At 48.2% G+C, this 19732-nt stretch overlaps 1 protein-coding gene across 2 annotated transcripts in view; it reads right to left on the reverse strand.

The window, feature by feature from the left end:
- The window catches only part of Dhrs7c (dehydrogenase/reductase 7C), a 17369-nt gene extending 3927 nt beyond the window's left edge, over positions 1-13442 (reverse strand). The window contains exons 1-4 of one of the 2 annotated variants that reach the window (XM_055594391.1): positions 13289-13442; positions 2923-3035; positions 2101-2103; positions 1395-1605 (exon numbers count right to left, since the gene is read on the reverse strand). In XM_055594391.1, the coding sequence (XP_055450366.1) occupies positions 1395-1605; positions 2101-2103; positions 2923-3035; positions 13289-13442 (481 nt within the window). The remainder of the gene's footprint in view (positions 1-1394; positions 1606-2100; positions 2104-2922; positions 3036-13288) is intronic. The other variant, XM_055594390.1, reaches the window with a different exon arrangement.
- Between the last annotated feature and the right edge of the window lie 6290 nt (positions 13443-19732).

The following is a 19732-nucleotide window of genomic DNA, read 5'->3' on the forward strand; positions in this document are numbered from 1 at the left end:
TCTATCTATCTATCTATCTATCTATCTATCTATCTATCTATCTATCTTCTATCATCTATTTAGCTATCTATCATCTATCAACTATCTATCTCTCATCTATCTAGCTAGCTGTTTAGCTATCTATCTCTAAATCATCTGTCAACTCTCTATCTTTCTATCTATCACCTATCAACTATCTATCGCCCTTTCTCCTCTCTTTCCTTTTCCCTCTTCCCCATCTCTCCTATTCCCCTTTCCCCCCTCCCATCTCTTCTCCTTCCTTTCACCTTTTTCCACTTTCTCCCTCTCTAGTATGGATAATCACTGCATGCAGGTTGGAAGGCATTTTCTCCTACATAGTTCCTCCCCGCCCCCCAAGACAGGGTTTCTCTGTGTAGCCTTGGCTGTCCTGGACTTTGTAGACCAGGCTGGCCTTGAACACACAGAGATTCCCCCTGCTTCTGTCTCCCAAGTGCTGGGTTTAAAGGCGTGGGACTCCATTGTCCAGCGGAAGGCATTTTCTTTTCAGTTCTATTACTTAAAGAAGGCAGTTTCTTGTTGCTCCTAATAGGTCTCTTCTGTTGTTTTGAGACAAGCTCTCACTATGTAGCTGAGAGTGGCCTGGAGTTTGCTGTGTAGCCCAGACAGGCTTTGAATTTGTGATTCACCTGCCTGAGCCTCCCAGTACTGGAATTACAGGTGCACCACTATGCCTGGCTTCTAGCATGTCTCTCTCTCTCTCTCCTTTTCAGATTATTTATTTATTATTTATACAGCATTCTGCCTGCATGCGTGCCTGTGCACCAGATCTCACTATAGATGGTTAGGAGCCACCGTGTGGTTGCTGGGAATAGGTGTGCTCACGCTGTCCCCTCAACTCTGCTGTTAAACGATACAGGTTTTAGAGAGGAAAGACCAATTTGTGATCCTCTTCCATGGCTATCTCCTACCCTAACTGAGACTGCAGACGTGAGTTTGAACATAGCTGTGAGAAATCTTTATCTGAATGTCTTTTAGGTCCTCAGACATGTCCCCTTGAGGCACATTGCTTCTCCTGTAAAGGGACACATGTTCACACTTCTGGTTTGGTGAAAGAGGTTAAAGGAATAGCAAAACACAGGCCAAAGCTGAAGACTGGGGTCCAGAGAGACGGAGTCACAGGGGCGCTGTGGATTGGGTGTGGAGAGAGAGACATCGGGCAGAGCGTGGGTGAGGGGCAGGGTTTTACTGGCACGTGGGACTCTACCGGTAAGACCCTTCCTTTTTGTGACCAGCATTTACAGGGAGGGCCTGAGAGCTCTCAGTGCTCAAATTAGGGCCTTTCTTGGGTCTGTCCAGAGCTGGATGGCCCCACAGGTCTTCCCATAGAATCTGGCGGTCCCAAGGACCCAGAGGAAAAATGAGACTCACAGGACCTTTGGTGAAGGTGATGGGGCCGAAGTAGTTGGCATCCATGATCTTTTTGTCGAGCTCCAGAGAAATCTTGTGGGCAGGCCCCTTCACTTTCACGCTGGCGTTGTTGATGAGGATGTCCACACAGCCGTAGCAGTCCAGGACTTCTTTGGCCACATCTTGAACACAGCTAATGTCTGAGAGATCCAGGAGGACCAGCTTTGGGGTGAATGTCTGCCGGAGCAAGGAGAGAGTCAGGGCATGTTTGGGATTACCTCTGTGGAGATGTTGGGACCCTCAATCAAACAGCTACCCTGCTGGGAATTTGAAGTTCTAGAATAACTAAGACCAAGGGGAGAGAATAAAACAACTCTCTGTGGGATGGAGGCGCTCGCTGGAGAAACTAGTTTTGGAGACCAGGGCAGCAATTCAGTGTGAGTACGTAGCAGTGATTCTGAGCTTGTGGCCAGGGCTCCTCAGCTGACAAAACCATTCCTGACAACCAGGTGGCCCTTTGGAGGCTGTGAACTGACCCTGTTGGTGGCACAGTAACTTTGAACTTTGTAACTTTGGTTCCTTGGAAATTGCTTACCCATTTGGTTTATAAGTTACAGGAGAATTCAGCACAGCCATTGGCAGCCACCCCTTGTTTTGAATCAAAATTGTGTATCCCACACGGCACTTTTGGAGCATCTATTATGGGCGAGTGTTGTACTGGGCTCTGGTCACTTGCTGTCCTCAAGACGCTAATGCCTTAGAAGTCAGGTGGGGGCAGGGCCCGGCAGTGCCCTGGAGTCAGCCCAAGGTTTGGGCAAATGTTAGTTCCGATATACACCCTTGAGAAGGTTCCCATGGTGGATCACATCTGTTGGGGAAATATTTGCTGACCTCCAAGTTCCTTGGAGGAAATGAGTGCCAGCATATCAAAAGGCTCTGGAAAGTCCTTCAGTAAAGAACCTGAGCTGAGCTGCACCGGAACCCAGTATTTCCCACACAGCTTTGTTTTCACCCCAAACCTACTAACACCCTGAGCAAGACTCCATGTAACATCCTGTGCCATTCTAGTCGATCTGTCTCCTCAAGCGCTGGGGTAGCTCTGAATTCTTCTGAGCTGTTTGCAAACCTCAACTTCAATCTCAGGAGTAGAGACTAGTTTTTTTTTTTTTTTTTTTCAATGCTGAGGACCAGGGAAGGCAACACCTGCCACCTGGGTGGCTCGGGAGGGGGCTTCCTTGATTCCTTCAACTCAACTGTTAATTGTGGTGTTTGTTTGTCTTAATGTCATCTATATTTGTTATCACAGCCCACAGCTGGGACACCCGCTCTCTGGGCTTTTTACGAGTCTGACCAACATAGACTCCGGGGATCAGTGCCTAAGTCTTCCCGTGATCAAAACAAGCCAGCGCCTTTTGTTGGGCAGACAGGCCTCTGCCTGGGTCAATGCCAACACCTCTGAGTTCTCCAAAGCTGCTGTCACATTTCCCCCGAATCGCCCCTTACTGGGGCTCAGGGTGTCCAGAACTTCCTCAGGTTGTCTGGAGAGAGCCCTACCTTGCTGGGGTCAGCCACACTGGTCAAGGCATCGTACAGGCTCTCCAGTCTCTCCCAGCTCTTCCCACACAGCACCAATCTTGCTCCACCCGCATGGAACACCCGAGCACACTCTGCGGAGAAGAGGGAAGGGAGGCAGGCTGTACTGTGTGAATGGAGCTGTAACAGAGAGTTCCCATCTTAGGAACTGCTGACATCATCCATGTGATGTCATTCATCACCGTGAGGCCCTCCTATCGGAGGACGCGTTTCATTTGATCCACTCCCCAGGCTAGATGTTTTAGAGGGGCTGAGGTTTGAACCCCAAGCTTGCATGGGTTAAGCAGGTACTCTAGCACTGAGCTGTAGGCTAAGCTAGGCTGGTTGGTTTGCTTGTGGGGTGTGTTTCTAGTCTCAGCTTGGTTGCTTCTGTGGAGGGAAGCTTGCAGCAGGGAGTAACAGCCTCTGCTCTACTGGATAGTTCTGATGAGAATTCCTTCTTAGGATGAATGGAAAGATGGCTCAAACAGCCATAGGGACACCTCAACCTATAGATCTTGCTAAGAGCTACCATGTTCATTCAGACCAAATACCACGCAGCCCTCCATATTTTCTCTGTGGATAGAGACCCTAGTCAGGGGTCTTTGCTCACAGACCAGTCTACACAAAGAACTTCAGGCAGTCGAGTCAAGCTGGGAGCAGGAGAGGTGGCCTTCCCCAGGGAAGAACACAATTGGTTGTCCAGTACCAGATGGTCAGCCCTGAAAACATACATACACATGACTTTATATGGACTTTATATGTATATTTACATACATGTGTATACAAATACATATATGCTTGCAATAAACAAGTAATGAAAGAAGAGGTCACGAATTTGAAAGAGAGAGGGAGGGGCATACGGGAGGGCTTGGAGTGAGGAAAAGGAAGGGAGAAATGTGATTAAATTACAATCACAAAAGTAAGCAAAAAGAAAGACAAAAAAGTTGATTTTGCTTTATGCTTCACTCTGAAGTAATCCCTGATTAATCCAATATAGAACTCTTCTTATCTTTTCAAACATTTGCTTATTTATTTATTCTGTATACAGGCTTGTGTGTATTGACATGTTCACGTGTAGCGTGTACATATGTGGAGCTCGGAGGACAACCTGCGCGAGTTTCTCCTTCCACCACGTAGGTCCAGGGATTGAACTTAGGTAACCCGACTTGGTGGCAGACACCTTTACCTATTAAGCCATCTTTAGAGCAATGACTGGCAGATATGCAGCCTTCTCATGTAGCAATAATCTTGATACTTTAAGCCAGTAAAAGCTCACGTGTTTGGGCTTTTTGTTCTAGGGATGACTGAGCGAGACACCCGTGTATTTGTGCAGCTAATTCTCACTGTGGCCATGGGAAGGCCTAGCTTAGGCTGGGCCTTCTGAAGCAGCAGCTGGACGGAGTCTAAGCCGCCTGCATGTGCGAGGACCACCGTTTGCCCACTTCAGTCCGTCAGCTGCTGACCGCGTTGTCCCCTCTTGGAGGAAGGGCCTCGATGGCAGCACTCCTCCACAAGGTGGCGCCCACGGGTCCAGGATGAGCCCCAGAGCCTTAGCAGCCAACATTCACAGTACCGGAAGGATGGATGAACAGGGATGAATGGACCAAGCTCTACACCTGACAAAGGCACCAAAAGCGCCCACTCCAGTGTGGCACCCAGTGTTGTCCCATTTTGTGCCAGGAAGTTGTGGACCTCAGTTGACTGCAGGCACTTGAGGACGGCTCAGCCTGGGTGTTCACCTGAGGCTGGGTATCTCTTTTTTCTTTTAATTCTTCCCCCATATTCTATTCTGATTATAGTTTCCATTCCCCCCATTCTTTCCAATCTCTCCTCTACCTCCCCTTTCTCCCAGTTCCACTCCCCTTCCAATTCCCTTAAAAAAAAGGCCTCCCAGAGATATCAATCATGTTAAACGTGGCTTAACAAGCTACAATAGCAGGCACAAACCCTCATAGCAAGGCTGGATGAGGCAGCCCAGTAGGAGGAAAAGGGTCCCGAGTGCCTGCAAAAGAGTCAGAGAACTCTCTACTGCCACCATTAGGACAGCAGAAGAACACCAACTACAGAACCATAAGGTATATGCAGAGGACCTAGCTCAGGCCCTTGCAGGGTCCATGTTTGTCGCTTCAGTCTCTGTGAGCCCTTACGAGCCCCACTAGTTGATTCTGTATTGTTCTTGTGTGCTCAACCCCTCTGGTTCCTACAATCCGTCCTCCCTTTTCTACAGGGTCCCCCTGGCACTGCCTCATGATTGGCTGTGGGTCTCTGCATCTGCTCCCATCAATTGCCGGATCACATCTCTCTGCTGACAGCCAGGCTAGGCACTTATCTATGAGCACAGCAGAATACCATTAGGAATTATTTTAGTGACTTTCTGTTTGAGGTTTCGTATCTTAAGCACAGCAGTTCTCAGTGACCTCGTGGGTGTGGGAATTTGCTCCTGTAGACATAGTAGCTTGATGCAAGTGGAGAGGAGAAGGTCAGCTGGACAGGACAGATACTGGGGTTTCTATGTGGGCACCTTGGACAGGGGGATTGTGGTCCTGGAGAGAACTGAGGTGCCAGATGACGCAAGAGGAGCAGGCATGGAGGTAAAAGGGATGCCGGGAAGAAAAAGAGATTGCACTGCCCTTGGGTCGCAATGGGAACTAAAAACAAGTGCACCGGCCAGGGATGTGGCTCAGTGGAAGAGCATTTGCCTAGTTAATATGTGGGAGGACCAGGGGTTGATCCTAGCACTGCAATAATAATGATAATAATGATGATGATGATGATGATGATGATGATGATGATGATACCAAAGACGAGTACACTGAGAGTAACCGAGGGAGTGGGAAGGTAGGAAGTAGCGGCAGGTTCCCGAATGAGGGACACCTGTACCAAGAGCCTCCTGCATACCAATGTCACCCTGAGTTGTTAGATCTTTAGGAAAAGATGGATTCTCTCAGTTTAGGTGTTTTATTAAGAAAGGCGGCGGGGGCTGAAGAGATGGCTCAATGGTTAAGGGCACATACTGCTCTTGCAATGGGCCTGGGTTTGAACCCAAGTTTGGTTCCCATCACTCATGCCAGGTGGCTCCCAGCCATCTGAAGTTGTAGCCACAGAGGATCTGACACCCCCTGCTGGGCTCCCCGGGTCTCCTACATGCGCACCTCCCCCTACACACATCATTAAAGATAGAAAACAGAAAACAGAAAAGAAAGGGGACATCTGGGATGGCTCTGAGTGACAAAAATCTTAAAAGATATCAATTATTCTCCACATCAATTTGATGCAGAAAATCAAGACCCCAGTGGGTCTTGGAAAGTGACAGTGATTCTTGCATACTTTAATTAGAATGGTGAAGGAAAGTGAAGACTATCCTGAAAAATATTAGCTACTAAAATAAAGTATAGAGCTGCCAAGACTAGAGCAAAACATTAATAGTTCCAGCATAGGTAGGAATTATTGATAAAAATGGACACAGGTATTGATGAGAATGAGGTACTTGTATAGTTAATCGATTGAACCGGTGGGAAAACAATATATTAATTAAAAAATATGGGGGGGGAGGGTGGCTGGTGAGATGGCTCAGGTAAAAGAGAGCACTACTCTTGCAGAGAACCTGAGTTCTCAACACCTGCCTCAGGCCCCTCACAACCTGTAATTCTAGCTCCAGAGGCTCGGGCGCCCTCTTCTGGCCTCCACGGGCACTGCACTCATAGGCGTACATCCCCTCCCCACACACTTAAGTTTAAAATAAAATGAATCTGTAAAAAAATAGTATCTGGATGCTTATTTGGGAGGGAAAAGGCTAAATGCATCACATTATAATATATTAGGTAGTTAAGTGTTTTCTTACGCTTAATCACAAAAGAGATAGAGAGACGAATCTGCCTTCTTGCTGGGGAAGATGTTCTGAGCATGCCCCAAAGAAACAAACTATATCAGAACTGATTTATAGATTTTACGCTTATTTTTTTTTTTTACAGAAAAGACATAAATAAAGAACAAGCAAATTAAGAAAAGCACTTATAATACATACGTCAGCAAAGGGCTAATTTATTTGATATGCAAAGGACTTCTACAAATACGAAGGACCAACTGGAAAAAAAACCCACACAGTTAATGAACAGAAGATTAAGCGTTAATACTCATGACATGATAAAGAGATGTAATTTAAAGTACGCACTAATTTTGATGCATCAGATGATGAAGAGCAAAGCTGATCACAGTCTTAATGAGATGCGGGTTTGTCTCACATTCACGCTAGCATCTGTATGAATTGCTACGGGTTTTGGAAGAAAAATTTGACTGTATTCTTAAAAGGGCTTTGATTTTAGCAATCTTATTTATGGGTATTTCTCCTGAAGCAATCGTTAAGAATGTTTGCGTAGACACAGCTGTAATATTAAGCAATCTTACAATACCACGATCAACAGTAAAACACTGGCAATAATTGCAAATGTCCTATAGTAAGAGGTTGGTAAATCAACTACAGTACATCTAGAACAACTTTTTTCAAGCCATTAAAAATGATTTTGCAAAGATGAATTTGTTGGTGTAAAAAGACATTAATATTAAAGTAAGTTTAAAACATAAGAGAGGGGGCTGGAGAGATGGCTCAGTGGTTAAGAGCACTGCCTGCTCTTCCAAAGGACCCAGGTTCAATTCCCAGCACCCACATGGCAGCTCACAACTGTCTGTAATGCCAATTCCAAGGGATCTGACACCTTCACACTAATGCACATAAAATAAAGTTAAGTAAGTAAAAAACAAAAAAACATAAGAGCATTGGGAACATATTATCAGGGGCTGGAGAGATGGCTCAGTGGTTAAGAACACAACCTTACAGAGTCCTTGAGTTCAGTTCCCAGCACCCACTTTGGGGTGGCTTATAAGTGCCTGAAACTCCACCTTCAGGAGATCCGACACCCTCTTTTGGCCTTCCTGCATATCTGTGCTCATGTGCACACACCCACACACAGACACACATGAATACACATAAATAAAAGTGTGTCAAATACAATGCTACAACTTGAATGTGTATGCTTGTGCTTAAAGCGGGGTAGTGCTGTATATATACACCATTAATAGGGCATTAAGTTTTGAATTTCAGGGGCACTGAGATAAAATTAGATACATAATTGATATAACATTTTTACAAAGTGGTTAAAAAATTCCAAAGTTAGTTTCTAGTTCAAGATGCATGCTTTCAAAGGAAATAACTGCTTTATGAAGTTCATTTCTTTTGTCCTGAGATAAGACACAATGGACTAAGGAGAAGGAGGAAAAGTGGGGGGAGGGGGAGGGAGGGGAAGGAGGGGAGTTTGGGAGACAGGCTTCTCAGCAGAGCTCACTATGAGCTTTTGCCCATGGGCCAGGGTTGGGATATGCTTCCTTCCCATCATCTCCAGGAGAAAAGGCATCTATGGGTCCTTTGACGCTTGCTAAGAGTTCCCTGCATCTGAACCCAGACCAGAGGGGTCTCTATGGTGTTGCCTACCCTAAACCAGGGCTCACAGGAAGTAAGCCACGGGTAAGGTCTACATGTTCCACTTCCCAGAGGTGCAGCTGGATGTTTCAACGAGCCTCCGAGGGACGCAAAGTCGCCCATAATAGAAAGAAAACACTGAGGTGCCCACCTGGCTCCAGGGCTGGGACTGAAACCAGAGACCTCCTTTGTGCCCAAGCAAGTACATTCTCACTGAGTCAGGAGCTCTGCCCACGTAGCTGGGAGCCACCTTACAATGTGTCCCTCAGGTAAGCACGTCCCTTGCTCTTCTGTACACAACAGGAAGCTCAGGATGGGGAGAAAACAAGGAAAATGGACACACTGGTTGTGACTCAGGCCTGCTGAGGGCTTGACACAACAGAAGGATTGTGTATAATGTCCCTAATCGGAAAGTCAGGAGACAGCCTGGGCGTCCTTTTCCTTCCAGCTGCGGGAAGAGTCTCTCCTACGGGCTGACTTGGGCGGGAGTGAACTATTCCACTCCACTCTTGGTTCCCCCACAGCCCTGACTGAGCAGTCAGCTTCACCCAGGAGCAAAACGGAAACAGAGCCTCACACCCGCCCAGGATGCTCCACTGAAGCAGTTCTGTGTGCCTTTTATTACTTAAAAATCCGTCTTTCACAGCTATGCTCTCCACAGTTGTGGACTTTCTGTCACTTGGTTCGGAAGGAGAAGGTCCCCCTGTGCTTGTGTGTGGAGGGAACAATGGGTTCAAAGAGTCCGAGGGAGTTTCCCACACACCCACCGCTGCTAAGGTGCGGCAGGATTGAAGATGCCGCTCAAGACATCTGATGTCCAGGTTGTGGGAAGTTGTTCTCCACGCTAGGCTGTATTTGGCCAATCCCAGCACCAAGAAGGCTGGGGCTCTGTCACTCACTCACTCATCCGCTCCGTTTCCTAATGGTGGGACATATCTGCAAAGTCTTGCTAAGTTTTCCATGTTGGTCTTGAACTTGTAATCCTCCTGCATCAGCCTCCCTGAGTAGCTGGGCTTACAGATCTATATACCAGCAGGCCCACTTTGAAATCCTTATTTTCTTTTTTCTTTTTTTTTTTTTTTTACTTTTGAAATTCTTATTTTTATTCTTGTTTTGTTTTTGTCAGTTTTGAGACTGGGTCTCTCTGCTTAGCCCAGGCTGGCCTCCAACTGAGTGATCCTCCTGCCTCAGTCTCCTGAGTGCTGCTATCACAGGGGTGGTGGTTAATCTTGCCAGTGTGATTAGATTTGGAATCCCCTGGGAGGCTGAGGCACACCTCTAGGTGTGTTTGAGAGGGAGAGCTGAGGGAAACAGCTACCATGAATGTGGTGGGCGCCGCAGGCTGGCAATGACACCCCTCCCCCAGACTGGAGGCGTGCGGTGAACGAGAGGGGGAAGCCGGCGGTACTACCATCTCCACCCTTGCTTCCTCCTTGGTGGTGATGTGAGCTTCGCTCTTCTCTCTTGCCCTCTCTGTCTCCGTGGGCCGAATCCTTTGAAGCTGTTGTTTCTCTCCTGCCAGGCACTTTGTGGCAGAGCCTCTGTTCTCCAGCCCTTACGTTTATGCTTATCTTTTTATTTTTTTAAGGCAATGTCTCTGGTAGACCAGGCTGGCCTCAAAAACAGCCCACTATGTAGCTAAGGATGACAATGAATCCTCGACCCTCCTGCCTCCTCCTGCTGGAATTACTGGTGGCCACATCCAGCTTTAGTTCATTATCAGCTCGGTTCAACATTTGTCTCCTGTTACTTCAACACTGACTGTGTCCTTTTCAACTAATAAACACAAACTGGACACTTCCTTACGTGTTTCCTCCGTTCTAACATGCCAAGCAGTGTGAAGTGCGTCTGACTCCAGAGATCCTGAAGTAAGAAAGGCTGGCCTGTAGGGGCGGTGGGAGGCCGTGGTGGACGGCCTGCTTCAGCAGTGCTTAGAAGGGAAGACTGGCGTCTTTCGAGCTGTGAGAACGCAGGCAGGGGTCGCCCTCCCTGGTTCAGTTCTTCTGGTCTGCTCTGCCCGAAGGCCAAATCCAGTGCTTAGGTGCTTGATTGTCACTCTTGTCCCAGTCCCAGTGGGTACAAGCTAACACAGTGGCTGCGTCTATTGCCTTGTGATGGCTTGGGCGAGGGCAAGATGTCCAGACTTGGGATGCGCATTTGTGATTTCCCTAGAGTCACGACCCCTTTGGGTCAAAAAAGCCACAGGTTGAGGACTGCTGTCTTACTGTGTAACCACCCACAGGATTGTGGTGCTAGGGTCCCTGGGCACAGTATCAGCTATGTGGAAGCCACTTTGTGTCCCCCGGATTTTTCTTGCCTGGAAGTTGAAATGGAGCAGCTGGTGCCTGGGATGGCTGTCATCAGCAGTACGGGGGAATGCAGGCATTTATTTAAAGTTGCACACACCCAGCTGCTCATATTACTTCTAAATACTTGGACCTTATTCTTTCCTGCTTTGCATCTCTGCAAAGCAGAGGGTGAGGCACTGGGTCAGGGAGGTGAAGAGTGTCAGGGGGAGGCAGTAAAAGAGAATAGTGACAAGAATCTTGACAGCTTGGGCTATACCTTTCTGCAAACACCTGTGGCGTGTTTCCTGGGGTCCTGACTTTTATAGCCCAATGATATTAAAAACAGAATGAATGAGACTGTTGAATTAAACCCACAGCCCTCACCAAAGGGAGCACAGTGGGTCCATCTAGAAATACAGAAGGTCTGAAGGACATCTTCAATGACAAGACGCAGCTAGCCCTTGCAGGACCGTTTATCCAACCTCAGCGATGGGCACCTTCTTTCCCAACCCCCTGGGAACAGACTGCATAAAAGGCCACGGAAGACCGCAAAGCAAACCTTGACAAACTCAAAAGAATGGAAGCTTGCAGAGTTCATTCTCTGACCATACTGGAACCAAAGTGAAAATCAGAGGAACCGATAGTCACAAACATACTTTTCTGGGCGCCTTCCCCGATCAGATGATGCTGGTCATTAAATGAACTGGTTACCTTTATCTTTGTTGTGAGCGCAAATCCTGCCAGGAGCAATCTATGAGAATAAAGGTTTATTTAGGTACGGGTTTGAGAGGATCCATGCTGGCCTGGAAGGCACAGGGCAACAGGTGGGTCTGTGGTGATGGAAGAGGGAGGTGACAGCTTGTGTGGGGGAGGGGAGTTAAGGAGCTACCTCTGCCAGTCAGGCCCTTCCTCCTAGACCAGTGGTTCTCAGCCTTCTTCCTGCTGTGAGCCTTTGATACAGTCCCCTGTGTTGTGGTGACTCTCCAACCATAAAAACCATTATTTTTCGTCTCTGCATAAATATCTCTGTGTTCTGATGGTTGTTAGGGGACCACGACCTGCAGGCCGAGAAGCCCCGTGACCTAGACTTACAGACACCACAGCTTCCAAACTCACACTCGAAACACAAGTCTGTGTGTGTGGCAGGGAACATTACAGATTCAAAACAAAATCTGAAAACAGATGACTGAGTGTTTAGAAGATGAGGGGCATTTCGGTGGGTGTGGGGTCAACAAGGTGAAGAAGGAAGGACACCAGCCTCAGGCTGTGGGAAGGCAGGTCTCTGGGGGCCACCTGAAAGGACAGAGCAGGTACGGTAGCAGGGGAAGCTCCAGGGACCCGGCCTGTTTCTATTCGACCTTTGAAAGACTGTCCCATGACTGAATAGTGTCAGGTGAGTCGCTCTTATCACCCCCAGAAACACTGTGGTCCTGATTTTGGTCTGAGGGGCAAACTAGCGTGTTCTGGCTGGCCCTGGGGAGGGGACTGAGCTTTGGGTCTGTGCGTCTGCTCCCTTTGAGAGCCGATCCTAACAAGTCGGGATAGCCTCTTTGGAAATTGCTCCAGAGGCCACATCCACTGTGTTCCGTGTCTGTGGGTCTGTGGGTCTGCCAAGGCTGACCCAAGGCAAACACTCACTGAGACTTCGCCCACCTCTCAGGAGGGAGACATGCTCCCTCTGGTGACTTCTGAGATACCTCAGAGATGGGGCCATAAAAGATCTCCCAATGACCACACCATGGGGGAAGTGTCCTCCACCCCGGCCTCCAAGCCCTAGAAGGTGCTTAGGACTGTGAGGGCCTATTGACACATGTTGAGTGGCTAGTGGGTGGTTAGCTGTGTGGGGTCTATGCTGGATTAAATAACAAAATAACAGCAGAAATTGCCATTAACTATTATAGCAGGGTACACTGCCATGATTAGGAATAATAGAATCCCGCTACGACAAAGGACAGTCCTGTCACAAACGTAACAAGAGGAAGGGCCCAGAAGACTGTCGGACTTAGAGATTGTGAAGGAAAATGCTTTCAAGGCCAGGAAGTGAGATGGTGGGAAGCAGCAGCCCTGTGTGCCACAGGCCGTGTGGTGGGGAGTGAGACACACGGCGTTCAACATGACCGTCCCTAGCAACCCTTGAATGGTGGTCGCTCTTGCTCCAAGCCCCACCCGTGGGCAAGTCTAGTTGTTGCTCACAGCGGCATTCCGGACTGGAGACTGCTATTATCCTTGCTCAACTCATATAGCTGAGGACACCTGCTAGGTAAGTGAGGGAACCAGGGCTGGCATCTAGCACCCTGGTCTGGCCTCATATCCTATACGCAGCTCCGACTTAAGGACTTGGGCCTTTCAAGATTGCTGCAGACTGCTGAAGCACTCAAACCCAGTATTTCCTAACGTCAAGCTATGGGTTTGCACCCCCAAGGCATTCTGGCCCTGCTTTTCGCCTGGCAAGAAAGCCTCGGACCCCAAAGAGAAGAGCCCCGTTGGGTCACCTCCTCTCTACCAGCGGTGTGCCCTGATACCATCCTCCTCCACAGGTCCCTTGGGGCAGAGATGGGCAGAGGTCCAGGGGAGGCCGGCTTACCTTTTCCCAGTCCCGAGACGGCGTCGGTGATGACCACCACTTTGTTCTGAACGGCAGACTTCGACCACAGCCTGGATGCCTCCTGGTAGATGAAGAGGAGGCCGCTGATTCCCAGCAGCAGCAGGGGTAGCATCAGGACAGCCATGATCCCCATCTTGCTCTGCAGGGCAGCAGGGTGACAAGGATTGGCTTTGCAGGGGCCAATACCCAGGACAGGGGGAGGTTTAAGCCCACTGCATTCATTCCCCCAAGCCCAGAATCTGTTCTCCAGGGAGCGCTGGGCTCTGCAGGTTCCCGGGAGGGTCTTCCCAGCTGAACAGCAAGGAGCGTGCGAATCCCCAAATGCTCAACAAACAGAAATTACTCACAGTGTCCAAGCTGAAGGAGTCCAAGGGGCCTGCCCTCCCCTAAGGCTAATTACAAATTTAATTAAAATGGGTTTGCATTTTTTGGAAGGAAATCCATGTGTTAAGGCCACTCGCTTGGGCCCTAATGGTTATTTATAGCTCTCAGTTGCACTAAAGGGCTTTTCAGGGTAAATATAGTGTCTATTCCGATATTCAGGGACACATGCTGGCCGGATCTGATTTCAGAGTTCTTGCCAGGACTTTTAAAGCTCTGCTGGTTGGCGGGACTGTTAGAGTTTCCTCTGCAGTTTGGGCGGAGAGTCAGGGATCAGGCCCTGGGATCGGCAGCGTAAACACCCGTGCTGCACTTGCCTGCATTGGGTGTTTGCGGGTGGTTCAGACCTAAGAGGGCATCAAGCCATCTGCCTTTCCCTTCCTGAGTGCTTCTCCCTCTCCAGGAGAAGCAAAGGGAAGCTGGGCAACGGAATGGAACCTGTTACAATAGAGTCCCGCATGGATAGGTGGCATGAAAGAGAACTGTTTAGACAACGGTTCTCAGCCTTCCTAAGGCTGCAACCTTTCAATACAGTACCTCTTGTGGTGGTGACCCCCCCACTATAAAATTATTATAGTTTACCAAGTGCTTCTTGCTTTTTCAAGGCACAAGTTTCTTGCCTCTAAAAAGGGATGATAGTTTTATTTTGCAGATCTATTGGGGCACAAATAAAATCCTGCCTATCTTGAACCTGGCATAGATTCTGAGCCTTGAGGAGGTAACCGTTGCTCTCCTTTATGATTACATATCTAAGATGTTAAATAATTTAGTCGTATGTGGAACTCAGTATGGCTAAAACCATCAAAAACCCAGGACTGGTGGCCAGTGTCCTGTTTGTTATGATTTAAGGTTTACTTTTACCATTTGTTTATATGTATGTGGATGTCTGTGTGAGTACACGGCGCGTGTTTGTGGGTGCCTGCGGAGGCCAGAAGAGACCGTTACATCTGGTGGAGCTGCGGTTACACGTGGTTGTGAGCCGTCTGATCTGGGTGCTGGGAATCAAACTGAGGTTCTCTGCAAGAGCAGCAAAAACTCTTAAATGCTGAACTATTTTCTCTAGTCACACAACATCTACACTGTACAGAGAATGGAGCTGGCCAGAAAGTGAGGCTGGGGCGGGAGTAAGGACAGGGGTGTGAGGTGGGTGGGAGTAAGGATGGGGGTACAGGTGGGCAGAGAACGAGAATGAATGCGGTCTCTTAGAAACGCGGAACAACAGAAACACTGGAAACCTTGTCTCCTCATTAGCATTTAGTGTATGTACTAGGAATATGTAATGCTTGATGACTCCATGACAGACTGGTGACGTTTGCGTGACCAGCACCCACCAGCATAGTAAAATCATGTCTCTGTTGCGTCTCCTTCCATCCAGCAGCTTTAAGCGAGTCTATTAGTTTGCATGTGTGTGTGTGTGTGTGTGTGTGTGTGTGCCTTTCCTTTGCAGACTTTATTTACATAGAACCCGAGTTGACACTCCTGCTCAGCATCACATCTGTGAGAAAGTTGAAGCCCACTCATGTTTATCTCACTAGCCCATCTCACGTTTTTCAGTTTGTTCTGAGACTGGGCATGTGCAGGCATCCTGGGGGCAGGTGCGCTTTGTGTTCATAGGAAACAACAAAGAGGCATCTCCCTGCAGTGGAGGCATGAAGAGGGGTGACAGACAGCTGGGCAGAGGGAGGAAGCCACACAGAGTCTAAGGCAGGGGGTTGAGAGCACAGTTGGGCCTGTCCGTCTGGAACACATCGGGGAAGGTTTGGGCAAGGGCACCCGTTTGGGAACCATCACAGGCAGGTAGGACAGCCACGCAATCTGAGTGAGACCTTTGCCGGAAGGCTGAGCTCTTGGGGCCTTGGATGTTTAGAGGAATCAGAGGAGTGGCCAGCGTTCTGGCAGATCCCAAGGAACAAATGTGTTCCAGGAGCGTATGACGCCTGTCTTGGGGAGTCTGCTAAATTAAATAATCGGGAAGCCACCAGCCTGAGGTTGCTTGTGCACTGTGAGTTCCTAGGTAACAAGCTGGAATTGAGTTTAGGAGGTTTTGTTTGGTTCTGTTTTAGTAGCAAATAGCCAAGTTTCACCCAATCACAAACAACCAAGCTGATTGCAGTCAGCTCACTAGCCTATGCCCAATAAGGCCCAGCCCACTCACTGGAGCAGCTTCAGTGATTTCTCCACGTGCCTTCCAGGGGCACCTGGAGAAGCCTGCTCACTACTCTTGTGGCTGGAAGTGCTGAGTTCTGAGTCATGCCGGGTTCACAAACCAGTCTCTGGTCAAATAAACCCTGTTAAGGTTGATTTAGTTAACTTGCTGAATTCTTCTAACAGCTGACTGTCACTGTTGGAGACCTCTGCTTGGTTAAGTGGGGAAAGGGCCTGAGAAGTGGTTGTGTCTTTGGCAATGATTGACAGGAGCCTCTCAGGTCAAGGGCACCTTGCACTTTCAGCTCTGCAGTGGCCTTACTGCAATGCACCATTCCTGCCTGGCGGGTCCCAACCCACTCACACTCCCTAGACATTAAGCTTTGAAACCCGTCTTCCGTATACTTTAATATTGGAAGGAAAATGGCAACAACTTTGCAAGATGGTTCAGCATAGCCTCCAACTCTCTCAGCAAGGATGGAATATGCTAGGCCCTTCCACATTGGCTCATGGCCCCGGGGGAAGGGTGAGGACATGGGTGCCCAGTGTGGCGCATTCAGCCATAGATGGCATTCCCAGGGCTTCTGTAGCTGTACTAGTGACAAAGCCAGTGCATTGCTCGTCAGGAGGGCGTCTGTTCTTCAACTTAACCACCCCAGGACAGAGACAGACTTTTTCAACCAACATGTGCTCACTGAGGATTCCTTCAAACACCTGCTTTACTGAGGTGTTTGAAGAACCCCTTCTTGAGGAAGAAGACAGACCGTTTGCCCGTCTTTGTAATTGTAGGGGTTTTCCTTCATTTTTGCCGTACCAGCATAGAACCGAGGGTCTTGAGCATGCTAGGTGAGCCACTTACTGTTGAGCTACACACCAGCTCCCAAATCATTGTATGTTCTAATCAGTGTATCAAGAACCAAGTAGTCTAGATACACGAATGTTTGGGGCCATCCTGGGAAGCCTGGGGTGGAAGAAGTACCGTCTAGGTCAGGGCTGGTCCTACCTACTTTCTCCACTTTGTTCCACCTCTAAACTACAGTTCCAGAAGCTTCAGCACAGTTCTTCACAGAACATAGTGCTCCCTCAGCACCCTCCTTCCCCTCCATAACCCCTTCCCTCGTTCGCATAAAAAGCCAAGTGTCCTGTACCATGCTGGCTCCACCTGGAGACGGTGAGGGAGGGAAAAGATGGACTTGAGGACCAAAGAGCCAATTGGGCTGAAACAGTTGGCTCCCCTCCTCCTACCTTTCCCCGTGGACCTTGCCCACTCTCCCTCAGCCACCTCCCAGCAATCATATTCTTCTCAGCACCTGGAAAGGGGGCCACAGGACACTTTCTCCTGAGTTCCCTGACCCTTGGTGGAAAAGGTCATTGAGGACCAGGTTGGGTTCCATTGACAGATGGGTTCCTTGTGCAGTGTCTGACACCTCGGACACTGCCTTGTCTACTAATGCAGATTCCGGCTGCCGGTCAGTTCCCCATGCGCTGGCCCCAGCCAGAATTCTAAATTCTTCCATGCCAGAGAAATGGCACCGTGCCTGTGGTGTTGTAAACACCTGATAAAATTCGCTGATGTGTTAACCAAGGACAGAGAGCTTCCAGGGTTTGAATGGCCAGTGGGTTTTTGTCCCTTGATCTTGGCTGTCTCTGAGACAGGGCAACTGAGATTTTTGCTATCATTCAAAGTCGCAGATACCCCAAGACGCTTATTTATTCTTCCAGGACCCACCCTCTGACAACCCATTTAGCTATGAACTCATGGATTAACCCATTGAGGAAGTTAGTGTCCCATGATCCAAGCACTTTCAATAATGCCTCTGGGTGGGAACCGACTTTCTAATACAAATGAACAATCGTCCTTTTAATCCAAACCAAAGCAGGACTATCAGGCTGCGGAGCCTGTGCTGTTAATCACGGCTGTATTGTTTCCCAGGAGAGGATTTTTAGAAGGCTATCTGATAGAAGTTTGTGTGCGTGTGTGAGGGTGTGTTGAACCTTATACACACACACACACACACACACACACAATTGCCAGCCATTAATTCAAATGTTGGAGATATAAGGCGCAGTCTTTACATAGACTCATAGATTTATGATCTAATGAGGGAACAGATATGTGAAGAAATGATTTTAATACCCCGAAGAATTAAAGTGTGGCAGCGTCTGTGTTCTGGCAAAGACAGATGGCATGAGTTTGTTTCTTGACCAGCAGTCCGGTCACGCTGGGGCAAGCGTTTGCTTTCTGAAAATGCCTCATGCCGTCCACGTATACTTTAGATATGCACCTCGTTGTGCGCTGTGCTTCAGCCGCCACTTTCGTCCATTTTTAGAAAGGGCCCTACTGTGGACTCTAGGCTGGCCTCAGACTCATGATCCTCCTGTCTCAGTGCTGGGACTACAGGCACGCACCACCACACCGGTGCACGATCAACATTTTTAATATTTTTAAAAGAGAGCAAGTGCCTTCGGAGCGCCGCCCTGACATCTGCGTCAGTTTTGACATCAGCTTCTTTCATGGGGCTCCAGAATGTTCACTTCTTCCTTGGCATCGTCAGGTGTGGTCTCCTCATATCTACCCAACAGTCAAACGCCTTTTGGGGAACACTTCTGAGACTGTCCTTTTCTCTGGGACCAGAGTAGACTTGGCATCATGAAGTCATGTGGGAGCTCCATGAACATGCAGGGTGAGGGACCCTTTAAAAGAAGCCAGGTACTACACAGGGCAGAGGCTGTCGGGTACCCGTCCTTCTGTGCTGGGAGGGCGAAGGGCCTGGGGAATGTCAACACTCATCTCTGAGACAAGAGAAGCTGGGTCTGAAACATTGTACAACAAACACGGGACCAGGGATTTGCCAGAGAGATGCTCAACTTGAATCTTAAACACGAAGTGATTGGTTGGATCCCCCCATTACTCTTTGATAGTATAACTTAATTTCAACACAAACAAATTAGTGTTTTATTGTAGACATCTAGCTGTTTTCAGAAATATATTTGCTTAGCACATAAATACTAAAAACAAACAAACAAACAAAAAACAACAACAAAAACGAAAACCAAAAACACTCTGAGGGGCTGGTGAAATGGCTTAGCAGGCAGTGTTTGCCACAGAACCTGGGGAGCTGAGTTCGATTCCCAGGATACAGATGGTGGAAAGAGAGAATCAGTTCTGAAAGTTGTCTTCTGATCTCCACCCATGAACTGTGGCATATGCACACACACACACACACACACACACACACACACACACACACACACATACACACACACAATAAATGCATAAACAAAGACATGTAAATTCTTTCAGATGACTATGAGCTAGGACATATTTCAGGTTCTTGGGATCCAACAGTCAGAAGGCTCCATGTGTCTGGACAAACTGTGGCTTAATCGCATGTTGCCATAACACAGGAGATAGACTGATGATGAAGTCCACAGCACGTCGCCACCTCCCACGAGGCCTGCGTGCTTGGCAGAGTTTATTTTTAGATGAAGAGTGCCTGGCCATTTAACTTAAGCACAACAGTGCAAACATTTGCTCCACTTGAGTGTGATAATGTCATGCCATTTCTTCCTATCATTTCACCATCCTTTCAAACTGGTTTCATTGTAAGTAGATATTATGAATTTATGTTGAGATAGAGTCCCTCCTTTGTGCTGTCTTGTAACTGGCTACGTGGATAAGGCTGGTTTTGAACTCACAGAAATCCATCTGCCCATGCCTTCTGAGTTGTGAGATTAAAGGCATGTGTCTCTCCTCCGCCCCACCCCCGCCTGGTGAAGAATATTCTTAGGCAACACAACTTATTTTAAATTTCCTATCTTCTTAATGAGAATTAGAAAGCATATTATAGCCACATAGTTCCTGTAGCAACTAGAGAAAAATATTCCAGCTTTGCC

This window comes from Psammomys obesus, unplaced genomic scaffold, assembly GCF_907164565.1.
Source record: "Psammomys obesus unplaced genomic scaffold, mPsaObe1.curated_primary_1811, whole genome shotgun sequence".
Taxonomy (NCBI): Eukaryota; Metazoa; Chordata; class Mammalia; order Rodentia; family Muridae; genus Psammomys; species Psammomys obesus.